Genomic DNA, 22,834 nt, shown 5'->3' with positions numbered 1-22,834 from the left:
GCTTTATTCTTATTATAATTATATGGGGGGTATTATAATTAGAGTTATTCTTAAGATATATTGTAGTACGTATTAATAGTTGCATTGATGCATGCGCGAGATGCAACTCTACAAACAACCTTTCCAAAGAGCGCAATAATAGCTTAGTTAATATAATTAAAAAAACTAAACAATGAAACTAAATTTTTTATCATCAGCTTCTAAATGTACGATTACAAAGATAATAAATAGACCTTATTGTGGGGAATCAACAGTAACTATTTTTAATACAGGATTGTATAATAGAGTAAAATACTATAGATATTTATATGGTACTAAGAAATTATTTTCTAACTTAACAAATGACAAAATTATAGTCAAAGTACCTCAAATGGGTGATTCAATAACAGAGGGTACTTTAAATCGATGGTCTAAAAAACTTGGTGAACAAGTTCAGAAAGATGATGTTGTTGGAATAATTGATACTGATAAGATCAGTGTTGATATCTTAGCACCAAATACTGGGAAAATAACCCAATTTTTAGCAAATCCTGGAGATATAGTACCTGTAGGTGCCTCAATATTAGAGATATCATTAAATGATATCGAACCTGTAGAGAAAGTATCTAATCCAGATAATATAAAAGATGAGAGTACTAATAAAGAAGAAATAATAGATAAAAAAGATGATATATTTATTACTAAAGAAGAAATAGAACATAAAACTGAAACTGATTCTGCATTAGGACCAACAGAAACAGTTTCTCAGTATAGTTCAGATTATTTAAATAACATAGATATAGATATAAAGGAACACAATCGTAGTGAAACAAGACAACCAATGTCACGAATGCGTCAGCGTATTGCTGAACGTTTGAAAGGAGCTCAGAATATGATGGCAATGTTAACTACATTTACAGAATGTGATATGAGTAATTTGTTGGATCTGAAATCGAAGTATTCTACTGAATTTACAAAGATACATGGAATTAAGTTTGGAATGATGTCAACATTTGTGAAGGCATGTACTGTATCTTTGAAAAAGATGCCTGAAGTAAACACTTATATTATAGAAGATCCAGGTGAGAGAAAAGGTATTATTTTATCAACACGTAATTATGTAGATATTAGTGTCGCGGTTGCAACCCCAAATGGACTTGTTGTTCCTGTTATTCGTGATTGTGATAAAAAGGAAATTTGGGAGATTGAAAAGGAGTTAGCAATGATGGCTGAAAAAGCTCGTAAAGGGAATATAACACTTGAGGACATGTCTGGAGGATCTATGACAATTACTAATGGTGGTGTATTTGGTTCACTATTTAGTACACCAATTATCAACCCACCACAGAGTTGCATTTTAGGGATGCATTCAATTAGTGATAAACCTGTAGCTTGTACAAATCCTACAAGTGGTGAGAAAGAGGTTGTTATTAAACCTATAATGTACCTAGCATTAACTTATGATCACAGACTAATTGATGGTCGTGAGGCAGTATTATTTCTTAAAAATATAAAGCAATGTATCGAGAATCCAGAAGTATTATTATTGGGACTTCCATAATCCAGGGGAAACTAAACTCAATAGAAGTTTCTAAAGCTATTCCAGTAATCCATAAACCGCCAGATTATGCACTCTGAAATGCCACCCGTGTTATTTTCAATATGCGCGCTTTGTATCGTGATTTTTTGGCTCTAGTAGTTATTTTATGACATTTTAGTAACTAAACTTGGTACAGAAACTTTTGTACTTCACGCCTCTAATGTTTACTATTATTAGATGCATAACAATAATATATATTATAGGTAGTTTATTTTATTATGTGTCTTATGCACTTAAAACAAGTATAGACTCTTATAACGAGAATTATGAAGCAACATCCAATAAATTAATAATTGAAGACCAATCATTAGATAATAAGACCAAATCTCAGCTATATTTATGCTCAATATGTGGTTGTAAAAGCCATCTTGGTCCAATAGAAGAAGATAATAATAAAATATATGTATGCCTCCACTGTGAAAACTCTAATGACTTACAAAACTGTATATTTTCGGCAATACAAAAAGAATGGTACACATCACTACAATTAAGAAGTACTTCTTTATATAGTAATTTACTTAATTACTATAAAGGAGTTGCTTTTGGGCATTCTCAATTATATTCTATTTATCCAGATAAGAACATCCTAAATAGGAATATTAACCTAAATAAATTTTTTATATGGAAAATTCTTACCCCAGGTAATATGACTGATAACTGTATGATTATTAATGATGAGTATAGTAATCCTAATTTCTTTAATATGCGATATACTCTTATTGTTAACAAAGGTTATTTAGCTAAAGATATTAATGTGTCATTTTATATAGATGGAAACAATAAAGTATATGGAGACATAGCTCAATTTGATCATCAGTATATTAACCAGTCAGACTCAATAAATGTATATAGTTTCAAGTATATAAAATTGCCAATAGAAAAACTTTACTCGGAGTATAATGACAAATCATATTCTATATCAAATTACTCAATACCCCCTAAACATGTCTTTGACTTCGCATCGAATTCATGGATTCCTATTGGTTCTAAAATATTGCAGGAAGGAATTTATATTGAGTACATTTTGAATAATATCCAAATGAACTTAAATTGCCCTAAAGATGGTTCATGTGATCTTGGGGATCTTAATGTATTCTTAAGTGTGGATTGCCAGCCTACTATAGGATCGCCTGAATACAATTTTACAATAAATTCAACTATAGAGAAGATAGCAGATATTTACAGACATTACCAAGATAAACCTAGGATATTTGAATTTTTCCTCAATAGGCTCAAGTATACATTGACATCTAAACTACAATGTGTACCTAATGCATTCTACTATCAGTCAACAGATACACTTATAAGGACACCGTTTGAAAATTTGTCACCAGCCTGTAAGGAGGCAATATACTTCAGTGAGCTCCCTAAAATAGGCTACATGTATGATTTTGATATGAATATTACTGGGACAGGTGACCCAGATAAATATATCGTGGCAATTGAACACGAAGATGTAGATGACGGCTCATTAGCGGAGAAAATCCACAGAATCCTTATAGGTATAGAATGACATAAATAGGATCTCAAAATAGGAACTTTATAGATTATTGCTTAGGTCAATCCTCACTTTCATTTCTTACTTGTACTCTTCTAAAATGTCTCAAACAAACTTTACTAGTGAGTCGCAACTGGCGGTAGACAAGAAGACACCCCCCTTTGTATAGTAGGTACCGGGATTTTTGCAAAGGGAGGAACAAAGTATCTGGAAGAGAACATAAAGCAAATATTAGGAAACCTTGACCAACAATTTAATTATTTGAATTGATTGTCCAGAGGTTGAATTTTTCCCAAAGGGTCTTATGGACGAAGCAGATGATCCATATATAGCTGGGATACCTAAGGATTCACACTACATAGGGGAGAATCAACAAAAGATTGATAATAATTTGCCACTGGGCACTGAGAATTCAAATAATGAAGACAATATTGACAATATACGACTTCAAACTCAGTTTGGGAGAGTATACAGTGGCTTATACCCAGTTGGACCTCGTACTCCTAACTTCTCTTCAAACAGACGCAATAGAATCTGTAATTCATATATAGAGGATGATTCTGGCACAAGTATTGCATCAAATATGAGTACAGTAGGTAGTAATGGATGTTCTTCTGAGGATAAAATGTATGTTGACTTCCCAATAAGGAACTTTTGGAAATTAGCAAAAAGTCCTATAGATATGGAATCACCACAAATTGGATATTGCAGAGGTTTTTATTATAGATTACTAGTTCATCCACGTGGTGGAAGTACTACTGACTCAGAAAGCAGTTACTTAAGTGTATTTTTAGAAGCTTTACATCATGAATCTTATCCTGATGATTGGGTTTTTCCAAATGTAAGATTTCAGCTTTCAGTAGTGAATTTTTTAGATCCAAAGGCTAGTATTACATCATGGGCCCACTGGACATTTTCTCATGATGCTATGAGTCGTGGATGGCATAAGATGGTTTCTCACGCTCGTCTTACTAAGGCAACTGGATTTATTGATGAAGAAGGTACTGTTTTAATTAGAGGTAGAGCTGAACCACCTTTTCCTCGGATATGGTCGAGATCTCCAAAATGTCGTCCTTGGAACGTCTGGGGAATTCTTCCTTATAAAAGTGCATCAGTACCTATTCAAGGTGAAGTTTCTATGGTAAAGCAAAAGAAACAAAATCTATATAATCAGCACAGTAATATAAGAAATTCACTCTGCCCATTTCATGATTTAGCTGAAAACTCTATAAGTAATGCCAAGTATTTTGATAAGGGATTAATTCAGACAGATGGTGCATCATTATCACAAATAAATACAAGTAATCCAGAGAATAACATTTACTTACCATTGATTGACAGGTTAATTTGGTCTAGCAGTAATTTATTTGTTCCTACTCTTAAACCTCAACTCAATGTTGATTTTGTCCCTGCATTTATGCACTTGCTATACCATCTTAAGGAGTTTCGTCGTGCTGTATTCTGTTGGAATTCCAAATCAGATATATCGAATTTAATTAATTTTAATGAGGCTGAGAATCATACAGATCGTTCGAAGAGGTCCGATTCTAGTTTAAATTCTCAATCATCTATTATTGAAGCTCTACAGAGAACATTTGCATATATGACATTGTGGCCTATTGCTTATGCAGTAAAAAGTTCTATTCGCTATAAATGGCAGGAAACAGTCAACTCAGATCCACTCACTAATAAATGGTGTCCACATAGATGTTGTAAATGTGGAGAAAATACCATATTATATAAAGATATACAAAACGATACTTCAGTTGTAAATAATAACATTACAAATAACTTGAAAGATGTAGATTGGAGTTGCCATTATTGTAGACTACCTACACAACCTGATTGCACTTGGTTAATGAAGACATTGTTTATGAGTGATTTGCAACGTATAGATGTTCCTGATCCTTTGATGCGCTTTCATTGTTTTTTATTTGGAGCAATATATTTGGAGTCAGCCCATTCAATACTCCAAATTGCAGCTTATCATCGATCTGCATTTGTAAGTGATGAATTTGGCCATTTAGATAATGATGTAGTAAAAGACAATTACCAGTCAAGAGATGAACCAAATATAAACATATCTGCATCTTCTATGTTGGAGTTGGAGGAATATTTGCGTATACCAACCGAATTTGATAATACCTGCAGAGTTCTGTTCTCTAGTGTTGCAGAAGATGGTGGTGACTGCTTTCTAGACTATTCAACCTGTTGCCTACGTGCAAAACATATACATTCTGTTCCTAAGGCAATTGAACATTATAATAATCAGCTTAAAAGATTTCCTGAAGTATTATTTATATACTTTTCACCTCCAAAAAATGCAAAGAAAGGTGAATTATTTGATGTTCCATTTCGTTTAGAAGCATCTTTTTTACTTGAAAATGACCAAACAAATTCTGTAAAATTGGACCCAAATACAGAAGCTTGTAAATACAATAGTAATGATGATATAGATAAGGATGAGGCAATGTTTAAGGAGTTTACTGGAGATTTCAAATCTAAGAATCGTACTAAAAGACCTCAAGGTATAGAGACTGACTTACTTGATGAAAGTTTAGATAATAGCTGTGTCTTACCTAGTGTTGCAGACTCAAATGATGATTATTCTGTAGATTATATTTCAGATGATGGTTTTGATGATGGACATGATATTTCTACTAGCCCAGAACTAACAAATGATGGATTGAATAGAGACTTCAAAGATGATAAGGTAGCAAAGTCCGAGGGGTATTTTGGTCCTAGGAATCAGTTTTTAGAGAAGTGGTACTCTCTTTATGGAGTGATTATACGTGAAGGTGATACATCAAATAGTAGCAGTGGTCCTAGAACATCTTATCAGATACTATTACGTCCAGAAGAGGATGGTCCATGGTTTCGGATATGTGATGGTTTAGTCGAGCGTCTGATTCCTAAAATAGAGTTTACTGAATGGAAGTGTCATGGTGGGTTTTTTTGTGCTGCTGCAATCTATATTGCTGAAGATTACATCGACTCTATTGCAGCAGGTGATGTTGTTGTAGACTGTGATTTGAAATCTTTAAACCCTAAACTTTATTATGAAACATTGGATCTTTTATCAGTATCTGAAGAAGACCTGGTTAATGTTAATCCATGGATATCAACACAAGCAAATTGTTACTCATCAGGTACTTATATGAATGAAACCCCTGTAAGTGATACTGAAAGCGTTTCTGCATCTGTTGAAATTGCAAATGCTACAGTATGCGATTCTTCAATATGCAACTTTGGTCATCCTTTAATGGATGTAGGATTTAGTTTGGACCCTAATGTTTTATGGATGCTTGTTGATTATCGCTGGGGTTGGCCATACATAAATAGCTATTTTGGACTAACTGAACCATTAACACAAGCATTTGCTGTTAATCCAGCGCTAATACTCTCTGCAAAAATAATTCTCACTCCTTCTGCAAGTGATTTATGCAATACTCTCATATTTCGACCCTTGAAATATTCAATACCGAAACTATGGGCTTTACTACTTGAGATTATGTTTGGTCCTGACCTTGATTATAAGGATCTGGATTCAGTTCTACGCGTTATTCCACATCTTCGCAAGATATCTAGCAATATTTTTCATCAAATCAGTGACTTAATATCTGAAGACACCACTCAAGGGGTAGAGCAATTTTATTTTACTGACTCAGAGCTCATAGCAAGTCTAGGTGAGAAGTTCCAACAAAATAATAAGCCTCCTGATAATTCCTTACAATATAATGAAATAGCTTTAAATCAAACATATGCAAATTTAATGATTGATAACAACCTTATAGAAGGGATATTTTTAAGGAGCGAATCTGTTGAATTATACGATAACGCTTTACTACTTATGAATCGTCTACATAATATTTTATGGCCAAATCTGATCCAATTTGTTGATGACTTATTACCTGTCACAATAACGATTAGATTAAAACGTTTATTCTTTCGTAATGGAGACGATTTATTATTTGACCCAAGGTTAACCCCAGAGGATCTTTGTGCAAGATTTCTAACAGAATCTAAATTTCTACTTGAATCAAGCTGCTGCCCTCTAAATCTTATTAGAAATTGTGAGAATGGGCAACTACTAAGTGCTGCTGTCAATCAAGTTGCAGATGCATTAGATGCATGGAATTTGGCTACATTTGGCTCATCATGTACACTCTCATGTTCACCAAACCGTGTTGCAGATCATCTTGTTGCTGATATGGGAAGCGCACACTTTGTAATACCAATTGTGGTATACATTATAAATGTCCTTTTTATGGGATTAACATATAGAACTTTACTAAATTCAAAGAAGTATATTGCACTTCCTGACCTCAATGAGTCAATATCCAGAGAACAATTAAGCCAAACTACTCTTCAGCCAACAGAACAATTCCCAACAAAACAGTCAGGTAATCTAAAGAGACGAACTTTATCTAATAAGATTAATTCAACAAGTAACACTACAAATGGTGTCTCATATATCAATCCTTTATCACAAGTTATTCACCATCTTCAGACAAATCAAGTTTCAGCAAGTCTTGTTGATCCTTATGTATTTATTCCTATGTACTCATTCCATGCAGCCTCCTCTCCTTTGTTGGTAAATATTGTTGTGGAACAGGACTTGATAGGAAGAGAAGGTTTTGGTTCTGAAAGTATGGTATCTGCAATTAGAGTGCTACATGTAAATAGGCTTGCAACTGTACGTCATTTATATATTGCAATAAGGAAATTATTATATGCTCAGTTTGATCAGCAGAAATATGCATTAAGTAGAATATCTAGCCATAATATTAATATCTCAAACCAATCTCAATCAAAGAGTTGTGAGAATTTACCTAGCAAGAATACAAAGAGAATGACAAATTCATCAACTGTTGAGTTGAATGAAAATACATGGATTCCTTCAACTCCTTTAGACTTATTTTTTCTGTATTCTCTACGTCCAGATCCAGATCCAACACGTCGTGGACGTTTAAAATATACTTATATGTCTCCAAATGACTTTGTTGAAAATCATGCCTATGGTTCTCACAGATCAAGTTATATAGCAAATTGTGATGTAGTAGTCCTGATTTGTGTACCCCCTGAACTGAAGTTACATATAAATGGTGAAGTAAATAAGCCCAAATTAAAGGACTCTGAAATTTCTTATGATGACATATGTATACCGTGTCCATCTAGGACTGTTCATTCTCCGCTCTGTTCGAGTTATAACAATATTACTAGCCAAATTCCCAAAATTAATTCTTCACTTTTAAAGATGAAATTAATTGATCCACTATGGTCAGCTACTAAACTTCCTTTAACTGATGATTCAATTGCTCCCTTACTAATTTTTAAGTGGTTTGACCCTGACTCACTAAATATTACTTTATTAAGTGTTATTGTTTGTGAAGCTAGAAAACCCCTTAGAGATTGTATTGTTTCTTGGGTATTTCCACGTGCTAGGAAGATGGGACTATTACCAGACTCTACTTCAAAAGAGACTTTTAATGCTGAAGATTACAATGTAATGGAGGAGTGCCATATTAGAGTTTGTCAAAATGTCAGGCGTTGGACTTCTTCTATTAAGAAGATTAATAGAACTACCGGAGATGTTTTTATTGTTCAGAGAAGGCAGAAAGGACTTAGTACCCCACCCTTACTTTCTGGTTGTCCATTCATTGCTCCATTTTTAACTGCAGCTTTGTGCACAAACTCGGGTATTCTAGATGAAATGCCTTCATCTCTCTCTAAAAGTGAATTTACGAGTATAATATCTAGTTTACAACTAAAAAAATCAAGTAGCCAGAATAATTTCTTTAGTACACCAATTCGTCAATATAATGGGACTTCGTCTTCAAGCATGATTGACTTCTCTAAAGAGATTTTTGATAAAACATGGCCTATTGCTAGATCTCCACTTGATGCGAAATTACCTATATTAGGTGGTACAGTTTTAAGAGGTTCATTAAATAACTTATCTTCACAGTTTGTAACAGATATATCCCAACCTAAAGTGTTGTTGGAAGAGAGTGATTCTCAAGTAATAAGTAAACAAACATCCGAATATATGGTACCTGAAATATCGAATAATGTACCAAGTATTTCAACTTCAAAGAAAAAAAAGAAAGCATCTAAGAGGATTCCTGGAATTCCATCTTTGCAGAAGTCTAGTATTGTGAAGGCCTTAAATGCACAAAGAAGATTGGAATCAAGGAGTACAAAGTCAGGTACAGTTGGACCTTTTGATGAATCTGGAATTGATGAATTTGTACACCCTGATAATACAGACTTAAATGAATGCCATTTTGGAGATACTCCTGAAGATAATAAATCTCAGGTGTTAGAATCTCTAGAGAAATCCAGTGATTCAATTGAGACTTCAGGGGGACTTCAATTGGACAATACATCTTCCAAGACTACGCAGGTTGGACGTCCCAAAGAATTATTATCTGTCTCAGATGTATTATACAATATTGCAACTCAATGGCTAAATATCAATGACGATGATATAAGAAACTTAGTAAGGCAATTATTAGAAGCAGTCTTGGATGAACTTATTTCTAGTTCAACTACAAATATTTCTGAATCTTTTCAAATTGATTCTAATTCATATCATTTTTGGATAAATGGCCTATACTTGATTTTCGAAAATATACACATGATTTGTCTAGGAAGAAATATTGAACCAAGTACAATATTAAAGGAATTCTATCAAGTAATTAAAGATGTAATTACTGGTGAAGCAACTCTCAAACTGAATATTGATAAACCAAATAAAGAGCTGGAATTCATATTTTCATTAAAGGAGCCACCTATATATCGTTTAATAGTTAGAGATGACCAACGTGCTGTTATTTATTTTGTTGCTTTGCTCATTTTGAGAGATTCTAAATTACTTTCCAAGACTAGTTTTACTGAAATTATAACATACCTACTCCCTAAAATGGACTATATCAAGTCGGTCTCTTTGTTAAAAACCACAAGTTATAAATTAGTTAGTTTATTAGCATTGTTTTCTTATATATGGCATTTAATTAGCAGTCATTCTTCAGTTAGTTTAACATCACTTGGATATAAAGTAGCAGAGATGTCTTGTAGTAGGCTAGCATCCTATTTAATTGGATTAAGATACTCAATAAGAAATTCAGAAAGGTGCTTGGGTGACTTAAAAAGTAAAACTAATTCTTGGTTCATTTCTTTGAAAATAATTGATCGTTTGTTAATATATAGGGAATGTATCGAGATGACTTTAACTTCAATTTGTGAGAGAATTCTTTCAGATCCAAGTGAAGTTTCTAATCAGAACAAAAGATTCATAGATATAATAACGGGTATAGATAATTTGATTAAGTTTGAGAGTATTGTAGATATACCTAACACTCTGAAAGCTGTAGATAAAAAGGGAATTATAAAAGATACTCCTGTGATAATTGAGGATAGTGACTCTTGGTCTGTAATACTTAAACCTCCATTTTGGAACTGTTTAATGGAACCTAACAGATATGAAGACCTTAATTTAGAATCTATTTGTAATAGTGGTAATATTGAGAGTATTTTAGGTTTTGCAAAGTTACGGCTTTCACATGACAATAATATTAAATTAGATATTAAAGAAGAGCTTATAGTAACATTTGATGATGAAATTAGTGGACCCGTTCTTATTTCTAAAAGTGATGATAGCTATCAAAACTTACTTAACCAATATAATGAAAAGGAGATAATGGCTGAATATGTATTTCTTTGCCATGGTCAATTAGAAAAGCATGATGGATATATATCTTTCGAAAACCTCGCTACAATTGTCTGTAATAGAATATTTGCAAAATCTGTAACTGTTGGATCCAGTAATTGCATAGCAAAATATAAGGTGTGTGGAATATATAAGCATGTAAATTCAACTAGAGATTCATTATTATATTCATTATGTAGATGTCACTCAACCGCTGGTTCAGTTAATAAGATTCGTGCGTTCATGTCCGAAATAGGTCATCCAATCGTATGTGATTCAAAATTTCTGAATAATAAACAATTAAATGCAGATAGAAGGTTATTTCCACATATATTCTTCCATTGTTGGTATTTGGAGTTTTTGAAACCTGACAAAGATGCATCCAAATTTCAAGTCAAATATTCACTTCCCTCAAATTTAACTGATACACTTCATCAGAATTTTAAAGAAGTGAAGCATATAAGTGAAACATCTGACTTTATACAAAGAACACATGATGATAAACTTGAAGGTGTTATACTAGATACTCCTAAACAATGTGGTGAATCACACCTATCCAAATGTAACAATAGAGACAAAGATGATTCTCAGATTGATGAAGATGATTCTAGATCACTTTCAAGTACAATGATATCTTCACTTCCAGGATTAGGATTTGGTCTAACTCCATTCCTGGGAATGCCTAACTCACAATATGCTGCAAGTACAAACTCTGTGGATGTATCAAATCCACTACCTACATTAAATATAACTAAACAGAGAGGAGCTGTAGATAATCGAGCAATATCTACATCAACTAATTTGTCGAATGTTACTGTATCATCTAAATCTGACATCCCAAATTTATGCCAAGTGAATGCTAATATTAATAGAGTATCTAATACCATTCATTCATTGCCATTTCAACTCCAAAATGGTCTTATTAATAGAACAACAAATATAGTTCCTATAAAAGCCCATCCAAATTTAATGTCATGCTTATCTAATGCATCCAGTAATTCCCATAATCAACAATCATCTCAACTTAATTCTCTTAATTTTGATAACTTAGGCTATGACCATTGTGCAAGTATTAATGTACCTGACATTATACAAACACGTACACCAAAATATGGAATTAAGAGTAATCAAGATCAACCTACTGTAGTTATTCCACCTATTTCTACAAAACAAAATTGGAACTTCAGTTCTATAGGTTCTAGCAATTCATCTAATTTTGGAGAACATAGTAACTCAAGATGGACTAATGCAAGAAGTGATTTGCAAAATTTAAGTACTGATTGGCAACTGCAACGTCCTAATTCATCTAGTTGGCTACCTAACATTTATGAAAATACTCAAGTAGTTCACCATCAACTACCTAGATCAAATAAATCTACTACTTCAGGCTCATTAATACCATTGAATGTATCTCATACTAATATAACCCCTGAAAGACTATTAGGGACTCGTCAACATGGATCTAATGATCCTTTGTTGATAGGTTACGAGACAGCTAATATAGATCTTAGTAAAATAAACACGCTGCATTATAGTACATAAGGTTAGCTTATAGTTGTTTAATTTGTTAATAATTGACTTTTTTCTAAGTATTCAATACTTTTTGATTACATTCACATCTTATAAATACCACGTCGGCGGGAATCATCACTCTGTGTAGCTTATACACATGTGAGAATTATTTGAGTTGTCAACAGCTATTATCTTTATAATTTTATAGATGACTTTAAAAAATGACTTTTTAGACTTTCCAAGTATTTTCCAGGGTGTTAATGCTCTTAGAAAAACTCTGAGTGCAATTTCAAGTATTAATGACTCTATTAATGATGCTGCAAAAGCTGCTGTGAATGCTACAAACTTAGCAGTAACAGATATTGGATGTGGAAATTTATCAAGAAATCATGCTTCAATAATTTCGACACTATTTACTCCATCAAATATAATGTGTAATTCACAGGGAGGTACTGAAGTTGGCTCTATACATGGTTCAAGTAGTTATTTTGGTATAAGACTTGTTATGTTTACAGATGTAGAAAAGAGATCCATGGGATATATCAAAGTAATTCCATATAGTAAACTTTTCAACTCAATTGATATATACTGTAATTGGAAAAGAAAATATGGAAGTAGATTAATTGATATAGAACATACTGACAATAATTGTACTTATGAGCTAACGGCTGACGATGTTGGGAGCACTATAGTTGTTCAAGTTCAACTAAAAGGAGAATTTGATTCTAATAATGGGATATTATATGGCGAAGTAGGGCCCATTAATATTGATAAAGAAACTAGAGAATCCATTTCAAAAACCCTAGAAGCAGGAACTATAAGATTCCCAATTTTTATTTTAGATAATAGTTTAGATATAAGTAACATTGCAAAATCTCATAGCTCTAATGACATTTTGAATGATATACCAAATGATATTCTAGTAATATCATACGATGATGTTAAAGTAATAAAAAATGGTTCAGGAATGCCTGGATACTCAAGTAACAAGAGTATTGAATGGTCTGCTAAATACTTTGGTGGAGATATTGGTATATATTTAGATTATGACCGTAATAATGTATTTAAAATATCATCTGGTAGAGATGTACATAAGCAACAAGTAGTGTTAAGAGCTACGAGCAAGACAGCAAGGGACATGATTGCATTGACAATACGTTGTTTAAATTCTTTTCACAAAGTTGTATTAGAATCTATTATTAGAGGCACAATCCAATATTTTAATATAGATGATAATAATGAGGCAGAGTGTGCCAATAATATTGATTATTTAGATATATTGGCATATAGTGATCGGCTATTAAATGAATTGAATATTTCTGATGAGAAACGAGAGAAATATTTGATGGAAAAAAAACTAGCATTAAAGGAAAAGAGAATCTTAGAAAATGAAATATTTGAGACAATAGCAGCATATCAAAAGTTGTTGGTTCAAAATTCAAACTCAAACAATATATGCAACAGTGTAAAACCGATAGATAAAAATTTGAATGATCCTGTATTAACTAAGAGTATTGATACAAAAACCCAAGAAAGATCAAACTCCATGTACTCCAATAATACTAACAGACAACGTAAAATTGGGAAAAATGGTTTAATTAATGGATTTTCTGGAAAGATCGTTTCAACTGAGAAATTACCAAATATTCCAGAGGACAATACAACTAATGAAGTTTCTAGTATGGAAAATCAATTAATTATACAACTTCAAATAGAAAATTCAAAGCTCAAGAGCGAAGTATCTGAGTTGAATGGGGCCATAAAACAAGAAAAGAGTAAAATCATTGAATTTTCTGATTTAGAAGATGAACTAGTAAAAAAGAGAAACGAATTACAATTAAGTAAAGGAGAAGTTAAAGTTTTAAAAGAAACAATAGAATCTTTAAAAGAGCAAATTAAACAACAACAGCTAGAGATTGATAACATTAAAAGTAATGAGACAAAAGATATTAAATACTATCTCGAGAAAACACAGGAATTACATCAACAAATTACAGAACTTCAATCTCAAAATACCAAAAAGCAAAAGGCAATACAAGATTTATTATCTGATAAATCTGAATTATCTAAAAACTCTACTAAATTAGCTAAAGAACTTGAAAAACTCCGCAAGCAATATAATCAATTAAATAAACGTCTAAATACTGTAACAATTGAAAGAGATAATATCATAAAAGAAAATAAAAAATATATTACATCTGAAAATATTCAAGATCCAAATATACAATTAAAAATAGATAACTTGGAAAATAAATTAGCACAAAAGAATATAGAAAATCAGGAAATGAAGAAATTGGTCGAATTATTAAAATCTCGTATTAGAAAGCTGGCATTAATAGATAATACTGGACACTGCAACTAAATATTTCATGCATAGTAATAAATATATACTTTTGACTTATTAAAGAAGAAATAACTCATTTTGATAAATAGTGTAATTAGATATTGCTAATTATTATTGACATTATAATAGAACTATACACATATTTTACATGTCTAATATTATTTAATGACTTGGTGTGATTAGCGTGATATTTTCTTTAGTATATATATACACTTTATATACACAATAAATTAAATTTGTTATTTATAATAGCACAATGTATGTTTACAATTTAGAAAAGATTAAAGTCTTTGTTATAAGTTCAATCCAATATAACATACTGCGCAGCTGGATTTAAAGAACTTTAGAGCCGCTTTCTGAGTGGAAGTATCTAACATACTTTTCTTCAATAATGGTAATCTTTGCTAAACATGAATAAGGACAATAATTTTCAGCAATGGTTATTAACCGAACTATTTCCTTCTCATGTAGTAGTATTCGGATCCAATCAGGCACAAGATTTCTTGAGATCTGAATTTGGACTTGATGTATCAAGATTACTTCGTCCTTTTGGTACTGACCGTGCTAGTAAATATCTTTGGGCTGAAAACAACAATCTAACATCTAATGATAATGATATAGATATTAAATGGCGTGAACGTGTATGTTTAGAATATTATAGATATTGGCCTTACTCAAAAAACATTATGATGAATAAACCTCCGGATTCAGATCATATCTGGTTCTCAAATAATACACACTTTTCTGTTAAAATTAATGCTATGAATAAGATGATTAAAGCTGATAATATAAATATCAGATTTATTTCTTTATGTAATACGAAGAAAGATGTACGTGAAATGTATGAAGATTTGACCGTACGAGCCGTAGAGTCTTGCAGACAATTTTCAAGATCATTTTCAATGAGTGAAATTGTTTCTAAAATAATTTCTGGAACAGGGCGTAAATATATAGAGTCTTTAGCTAAAGAAATATTGAAGAAAGAGGATTCTTCACTTGTTAATAACGTGCCATTTATAGGGATTAGTGGCCTACCTATTTGGCTTGAAAGATGGTTCCAGGTATTCTATTCAGAATTAAACTTTGCAACACATGAAACTATTAGTCAACCAATTGGAGGTATGATTTTCGTATTAATCAATGAGGAATCTCTTGATAAAACTTGTGAAACTATATTGGATGGTCTTAGAACTGGAATTAGCTTTACAAATATTGATGGTAACTCTAATTATTACCATAACCAAGGTTATTTTCGATCTCACTATTTACAAGAAACTTATTTGAATGATTTCCCATTAGTATTTATATTAATAAGTGACTCTTCACTAGAAGATAATTGTAATTTGGATGTACAATCTATAATCTCTAAATTGAAACAATTATTCCCTGAAAACGAATTCTATTTGTGGAATATTAAGGGAATTAGTAAATGTAGTTGTTCTGAATCAATATTTGAGGAACAAAAAGTAGATAAACCTGTATCAATTGGATCTTATGCTCATCCGTATTTGGATACTACCGATTATTATATGAATGTGAATCGTTTTTTAACTCATAGTGATATGGAGTTGCTCCGTAGTATTATTTTTAGCTGTGTAACTAAAAATTTTGTTTTATGGATTCAAAATACAATGAATAGATTGTACAATACTGTGAATCAATCAAGAAAAGGGATAAAAAGTCATCTTAGGATGTTTTGGAGAAGACCTAAACCTGAGGTAAACACTTCAATGAATTCAGATAGTTTTTTGTCAACTTTAGGCATGACTAATGCAATCAGTAATTTAGATGATAAAAGCCAACTTTTTGAATCAAATATTCCATTATTTACTTCATATAAAGATACTTCAGCTAAGAAACAATTACGGAGTCCTATAATATATTCTGCTAGTACAATTGAAGGTCAAACACGCATACTCGCAGATCTTTGTTTTTTGATCGGTGACTTTTCTTCTGCTACTCAATACTATAAGCAAATACTCTCTGACTACAAGCTTGATAAGTCATATATGTGTATGGGATCAACTTATGAAATCTTAGCTGTGTGTCAAGTAGCAACTGGCATGGACCTAGAGGCAGTCTCAAACTTGCTATTAAATGCTTGCAATTCTTATCAAAGAAGTAGTGATTATTACAGTTACAGCCTATATATGCGATCTATTATATTTCTTGTGATATCACTATTTAATTCCCCTGATCTATATTCTGTAGATAGTGAATTTTCAATTTCTGATCTATCTGGTAGCTTTCGAGTTAAATATTCCACTATATATGATTCAATAATAGATAAGGTTAAATCTGTTATTATTGATATGCAGAATTTGGATATGAATTCAAAATACTTTTCATGGATACTACCCAATGATAAAGGCAATTATTCAACTGAATACAATTCTACAAGCAGAAATGAACAAATTGTACGATCAACTAATATAAGTAAACAAAGTATTTTGAATTTTGCAATAATGAATGATTTATTTACTAGATTATTGGCTTTGCTTCCAAATGATGCTCACCCTAGTGGATCTATTTCTAGAAGAAATCTCTATTGTCACAAGTGGTATTACCACTCTATTTTGGCTGCTCAAGCTTTTCAATATATAGGGTTTAAAGCAATTTCTTTACAGAGTTTTTTGAATGTTCTTTTGCAAGAAGATACTATCAAATGGCCTGATATTGATACATATCTAAGGTTTCATTCAGCAAATTTATGTCATAAACTCTCCTTTTTTTCTGAAAGTGTGCTTTTATTTATTTCTCTGATCTATGAGATTATATTACGATGTATATACAAATTAGATATCAAGAATGAATTAGATGCACTTGAAATTAATAATGAAAAATCTATAGCTGACGATACCAGATTATCAAAATCACTTGGGGATAATATCTTACTTAGAAACTCAACATTCCTAGGCAAAGATGACAAAGAAGACTTTATTCACTTCAATAAATTGCAACTTTTACTCTTTAAAGGATTTGTTGAATCTTTCACTGATTATTTAAATAACCTTAAGAAGGAGAATGAAGATGATAAAACAACACAGCATAGTTTTCAACTTCGTCTCCCATTACCTATTTTATTACCTGTTGGAACTTCTTTGATATTGGAATCAGATCATATTCAGACAAAAGCTGTAAATTTATTAAATGAAGATCTCTTGGCTGGTAATAATTTATCCAGCAATAATTGTATTTGCAGTCACTCTAGGCTAACCAAATTACTAGGTCAAAATCTTAGTTGTAGCTCATGCGACAGCATAAATGGAAAGGACCAATATTGCATTTCTGCTGATGTAACCATCCCAAAGGGACATAATAGTTTCTGTAAATTTCACACTCAAGATAAGTCATTTGTAAAAGATGATCACTTTGTTTATATAAAGAATACAATAGATAGGTTACTAGATATGGAGAATAAATTGGAGAATTTGGAAGTTTTGGAACTACAATATCAATACTTTTTGCAGAATCGTCAAAATTTAATAGAGCAGATCCAAATTAATGATTCTACTTCACTTAATCATCTTTTAATGAATTCTTGTACAACTAGGTATACTTTTGTTGGGAATAAGTGTATTGTTGAATTCTATTTATATAATCCACTATCATTCTCAATTAATTGCGAATCTTTGCACCTATGGGGCCATTTAAGAATGTCTGATGGAACGACACTTATTTATCCAATAATTGTTGATGAATCTAATTTATTTGATGAAGAATTTGTAGATGCCAAAAATATTAATATTGAGACAAACCTTGTATTTTTTAGTAAATCTATAAGTTTAAAGCCAAATGAAAGTAGGTTATTTAGATTAATTGCTGTTCCTTTCACATGTGGTGATTTATTCTTGGTTGGGATTTCATTTTTATTAGATGGCAAGGTCCCCATTCGCCAGAGTTTTAATTCACCAATTCTTTCAAAGGAATCAATTGGAAATTATCGTTTGCTAGTCCCAAATATAATATTTAACTCAAATTTAAAAGATACCAACTTTTCTGGAATAGTGAAAATTTCTATTTTGAGTGATTTAAGTAAATTATCAATGCTAATTGATATTTTTTCATTTAAAAATACACCTAGTTCAGAGACAAGCTCTGAGGGTTATAAAATGAATAATTATAACTCACTTGCAGGAATTCCATACAATTTCTCTGTACAGTTGAAAAATTCATCTAGCTATTTAGTAAATGGTACGAAGCTATTTATTATTCCTTTATTTAGTAGGAGGTTTAATATTTCAGTATGGTTGGAAACAAATCCAAATGAACTAAAGACATCATCAAATGAACCACTTCTTTATCATATACCTAGTATTGGTGCTGGTCAAATAAAAAATATTTCATTTTCCATTTGGGTAAATTCTGAGTGTCTAGGTTCTATATACATTATTTTAGTAACTTCAGGTAAAAATCAAAGTGACCAGTGCTCTGGATTAATGCAGAACAAGCTGCGCTCCCATAGACTGATTGTAATGGCAAAAAAAAATGTCAAAATTAATAAATCAATATCAATGTATGCATCGGTCTTTTCTAATGGACTAGGTATGCGTAAATCTATATTTATCCGTTGTATTAATAACTCAATTTATCCCTTAAATATGCATAAATTGTCTATTTTTCCAAGTAAATGGATTGAAAACACAGAAATAGAAGATAAGCAAGATAAAAAGTATATACCCTCAGTCATAATTATTAAAGATTTTGATAACAAAGAAATATCTCGATCTCAAAATTGCTTGAAGAATATGGATAGCAATACAAGTAAAATAAGAAATGAAAATAGTGACAAGATCATCTTTCCAGGTAGAAGCTTTCAAATGTTTGTACAGATAGATGAGAATTATCCAGAATTTTTATTAACAAATATCTCTTCGGTCCTAAACGTTGACTTGATTCTTGAGTGGTCACTTTATCCATTAAATAGTGAGAAATTAAGTAATCTTCAATGTTTTGGTCAATGTGGTATTTTTGATCTGAAATTATGGACATCTCCTAATTTATTAACTTCAAATATAAAAGATAAAAAGTCTTCATTAATATTTAGGTTAGACATAATAAAAGATAAATGTAGAAATTTTAGTAATGGGCATTTGAAAATTGTGAATGTAATAGCATCAATAACTAATACCTCTGAGAAATGTACCACTTTATGTAGTCTTATCTGTACCACACCAAAATTATCTAATGATCAAAAGCATGAAGATTTACTTGTTCCTCAAAGTGATATAGATCCATTTTCAACTGAATTAAGTAGTAGCTCAATGTCTTTGGAACATGATAAATTAGAAAAGTCAGATCAAAGTACTTGCACAATACTTTCCTCAGGAGAGCTGATTTGGATAGGTCCTACAACAAAATACTTGACTTTACTTCCAAATTCATCCGTAAATGTTTATCTAAAAGCTATAACACCTATAAATGGTCTATTCAATACAAATAGTATACAACTAATTATAATGAAGGAAATTCCAATTCCCAATATTTTAAAACAGTCTCACTACATAAATACACCTATAGAAAAATATATTCAAAATACTTCAGTTGTTTATCAGCAGTGGCACCCTTGTGATGTAAGCAAAATTATAGAACCAATTACTTTTCGTCTTGCATTAAGACAATGGATGGAAATTAATGATGAAAAATCACTTAACAAGAGACATCATCAACTTAAAAGTGGTAAAGAGTCAACATTCATCCAAAATCCTAACTTGACACTACTTCCTGTCTATAGAGTAAATAAAATAAAGAGTAAAAGTTCTAGAAAAAAAAGTAGCAATAAATCTCACGTTTTAACTAGTTCCCATGAAATACTAGTGAAAGATAATGAATTCTCAATTAAATATAACTCAGCTATTAATCAACTTGTTAGATGGGCACTTGCACCAAGTACTCCGAAAATCAAACATATTGATATAAAGCCCTTTATAACAAGTTCTACGAATTCTAAGTTATATTCTCATTCATACAAAGGTATTGTTCAGCCAAGATCATGGGAAGTTGGATGTATTCTGCAAATATGATGTATAAAGCACAATTTCTTTGAAATAAAATTTTTATTAAGATCAGATTATTTCTAGGTAAAGCTATGAGTATTGCAGTCCTTAGTTAACTAGCTTTGAAGTACATATCTTTAGTAGTATACAAAAATTTGTAAATATAAAACCTAATCCTGTTACTTCTCAAATTTTATCAGTATACTTAAGATACAATAGTATGTTAACTTTATTTCATGTTTATCGGTTAGCTTTTGCAACACGTTCAACTTCGTCTTTTCTCTTAATAGCATAACTATTTGGACTTTCCTTTGCACAGTTCATAATTTCGTCAGCTAAACATTCAGCAATAGTCTTAATATTTCTGAATGCTTGGGAACGTGCACCTGTACATATTAAATAGATAGCTTGATTTACACGTCTTAATGGTGAAACATCAACAGCCTGACGCCTTACAGCTCCTGCTGACCCAATACTAGTTGAATCTTCACGAGGACCACCATTTTTAACAGCATCAACAAATACTTGAATTGGATTTCTGTCAGTAATAAGGTGGATAATATCAAATGCAGATTTAACAATACGAATAGCTTGGTTCTTTTTACCATTATTACGCCCATGCATCATCAAAGAACATACTAAACGTTCCACAATTGGGCATAAAGCTTTTCTAAATCTTTTAACCTGGTAACGGCCAGCAGTTACTGGAGCATATACACAAGCTTTGTCTTTAACAGCAATGTAGTCAACCAAAGAAAGGTCTGAGACATTTACATCATCATAAGACCATTTACCAAATAACTTCACCTCAGATGTAGAGAAAGCTGCCATCTTTAAAAATCCTACAAAATATCTTACAAATAGAAAGAAGTTAAAATAAACGAAATTGCCCTAATGAGTAGATACCACCCTTAAAATATAAATTTTCAAGTATCATAATAAAAAGACAGTGATATTAACACTTGAACTTACCTTAAAATGAAATGGAATTACAACAAGAAATATACCAAATTCGTTTATTGGGTAATAAGCGCTACAAGTAAGGTATAGGTAATGAATGACTGAAACAAAAAAGTTGAACTCGTCTATGGCATTATTGTCGTCTCAAACAATAGCGCCTATGTGACACGTATTAACTTCTTACTTAAATTATAGCGCCTTATCTACAACTTACTAGACTAGCAATATTTATAAATATGCTGAATTAAATAATTTAGTAGTACTGGGAATTAATATAATTGCTATCTTCGTTTTATTATATTTACTGTTGTTCGCATTTTGGGATCTAAGTGATCTGTTGAGTTCCACTTAAGACATACAACTATATTGTCATCACTCTTTGAATTGTCTTCTGTAGTATTTGGACAAAACAGTAACTGACTAATACCACAGTTATCACATGGAAAGATTAACTTCTCATTTGGTGATATCTCTACACCTTTACCTAAAAGTAGCTTCTTCATGAGTATATTTTGGAATAAGCCGTGAGTAATGAGTATAGATGCTGAGTCTGTTAGTTTGTCGTGAACTTGTAGATCATTCTTACTAATTGACCAAATCCACTCTATAACCTTATCTGCCCTACTTAAGGCACATTTAATTGACTCCTGTGGCTGATTCCACCATCCCTTTTCCGTAATTTTGTCTTCCAATTCAAAGTCAGGGTATAGCTTTAATATTTCGCTACGTGACAAACCAGAACAATATATAGAATCATTCATATCAGGTAAATATAGACGTTTACCATGAAATACACCTCCAACTTCACAAAGATCTTTCAACACTATAACTTTACAGTTAACTTTCTTCTGAATAAGAAATGCAGTTTCTAAAGAACGCCTTAAAGGTGAGCAATATATAGTATTAAATTTAGGCATACCCAATTTAAGCTTCCTTATATTATTGTCATGAGTTATCCATACTAAGCTAGATTCAGATAATAAAACCTCAGCTGTTCTTGTTGCTTGTTTAATTCCTAATTCTGTAAGACTAGGATCAGGGGCCCTTTTATTATTGAATTCGCTACTATCATTTGTTGTGTCATCATTGAGAGTTGCATTATTTGTGGATTCAGCATGCCTTATGAAATACCAATACATCAGTAAAATACTTAAAACTTTTGTTTTCTGTAATTCCCTGCAGACATCTTTTTTAGATCTCTTGTAGATCTTTTGTAGATCCTCTACTAAAATTA

General features: G+C 31.6%; 7 protein-coding genes across 7 annotated transcripts; 5 read left to right on the top strand and 2 right to left on the bottom strand.

The window, feature by feature from the left end:
* Positions 1 to 172: 172 nt before the first annotated feature.
* CMU_020490 (dihydrolipoamide succinyltransferase component of 2-oxoglutaratedehydrogenase complex, putative) lies at positions 173 to 1,540 on the top strand (the record flags this gene model as incomplete). The annotated part of the gene is made up of 1 exon (XM_002142618.1): positions 173 to 1,540. The coding sequence occupies one exon, from the start codon at positions 173 to 175 to the stop codon at positions 1,538 to 1,540; it is 1,368 nt and encodes a 455-aa protein (XP_002142654.1).
* Positions 1,541 to 1,739: 199 nt separating this feature from the next.
* CMU_020480 (uncharacterized protein) lies at positions 1,740 to 3,092 on the top strand (the record flags this gene model as incomplete). Its single annotated transcript, XM_002142617.1, has 1 exon — positions 1,740 to 3,092. One exon carries the CDS (start codon positions 1,740 to 1,742, stop codon positions 3,090 to 3,092), a length of 1,353 nt encoding a protein of 450 aa, XP_002142653.1.
* Positions 3,093 to 3,381: 289 nt separating this feature from the next.
* CMU_020470 (uncharacterized protein) lies at positions 3,382 to 12,330 on the top strand (the record flags this gene model as incomplete). Its single annotated transcript, XM_002142616.1, has 1 exon — positions 3,382 to 12,330. One exon carries the CDS (start codon positions 3,382 to 3,384, stop codon positions 12,328 to 12,330), a length of 8,949 nt encoding a protein of 2,982 aa, XP_002142652.1.
* Positions 12,331 to 12,508: 178 nt separating this feature from the next.
* CMU_020460 (uncharacterized protein) lies at positions 12,509 to 14,662 on the top strand (the record flags this gene model as incomplete). Its single annotated transcript, XM_002142615.1, has 1 exon — positions 12,509 to 14,662. The coding sequence occupies one exon, from the start codon at positions 12,509 to 12,511 to the stop codon at positions 14,660 to 14,662; it is 2,154 nt and encodes a 717-aa protein (XP_002142651.1).
* Positions 14,663 to 15,054: 392 nt separating this feature from the next.
* CMU_020450 (uncharacterized protein) lies at positions 15,055 to 20,667 on the top strand (the record flags this gene model as incomplete). The annotated part of the gene is made up of 1 exon (XM_002142614.1): positions 15,055 to 20,667. One exon carries the CDS (start codon positions 15,055 to 15,057, stop codon positions 20,665 to 20,667), a length of 5,613 nt encoding a protein of 1,870 aa, XP_002142650.1.
* A 213-nt stretch (positions 20,668 to 20,880) lies between these two features.
* Positions 20,881 to 21,471, bottom strand: CMU_020440 (40S ribosomal protein S5, putative; the record flags this gene model as incomplete). The annotated part of the gene is made up of 1 exon (XM_002142613.1): positions 20,881 to 21,471. The coding sequence occupies one exon, from the start codon at positions 21,469 to 21,471 to the stop codon at positions 20,881 to 20,883; it is 591 nt and encodes a 196-aa protein (XP_002142649.1).
* A 410-nt stretch (positions 21,472 to 21,881) lies between these two features.
* On the bottom strand, positions 21,882 to 22,739 carry CMU_020430 (phosphoglycerate mutase family protein; the record flags this gene model as incomplete). The annotated part of the gene is made up of 1 exon (XM_002142612.1): positions 21,882 to 22,739. One exon carries the CDS (start codon positions 22,737 to 22,739, stop codon positions 21,882 to 21,884), a length of 858 nt encoding a protein of 285 aa, XP_002142648.1.
* Positions 22,740 to 22,834: the final 95 nt, after the last annotated feature.

This window comes from Cryptosporidium muris, genomic scaffold (genome assembly GCF_000006515.1).
Source record: "Cryptosporidium muris RN66 scf_1106632373441 genomic scaffold, whole genome shotgun sequence".
Taxonomy (NCBI): Eukaryota; Apicomplexa; class Conoidasida; order Eucoccidiorida; family Cryptosporidiidae; genus Cryptosporidium; species Cryptosporidium muris.
Note: the sequence above shows the minus strand (reverse complement) of the source record. Positions and strands in the feature narration are given on the sequence as shown.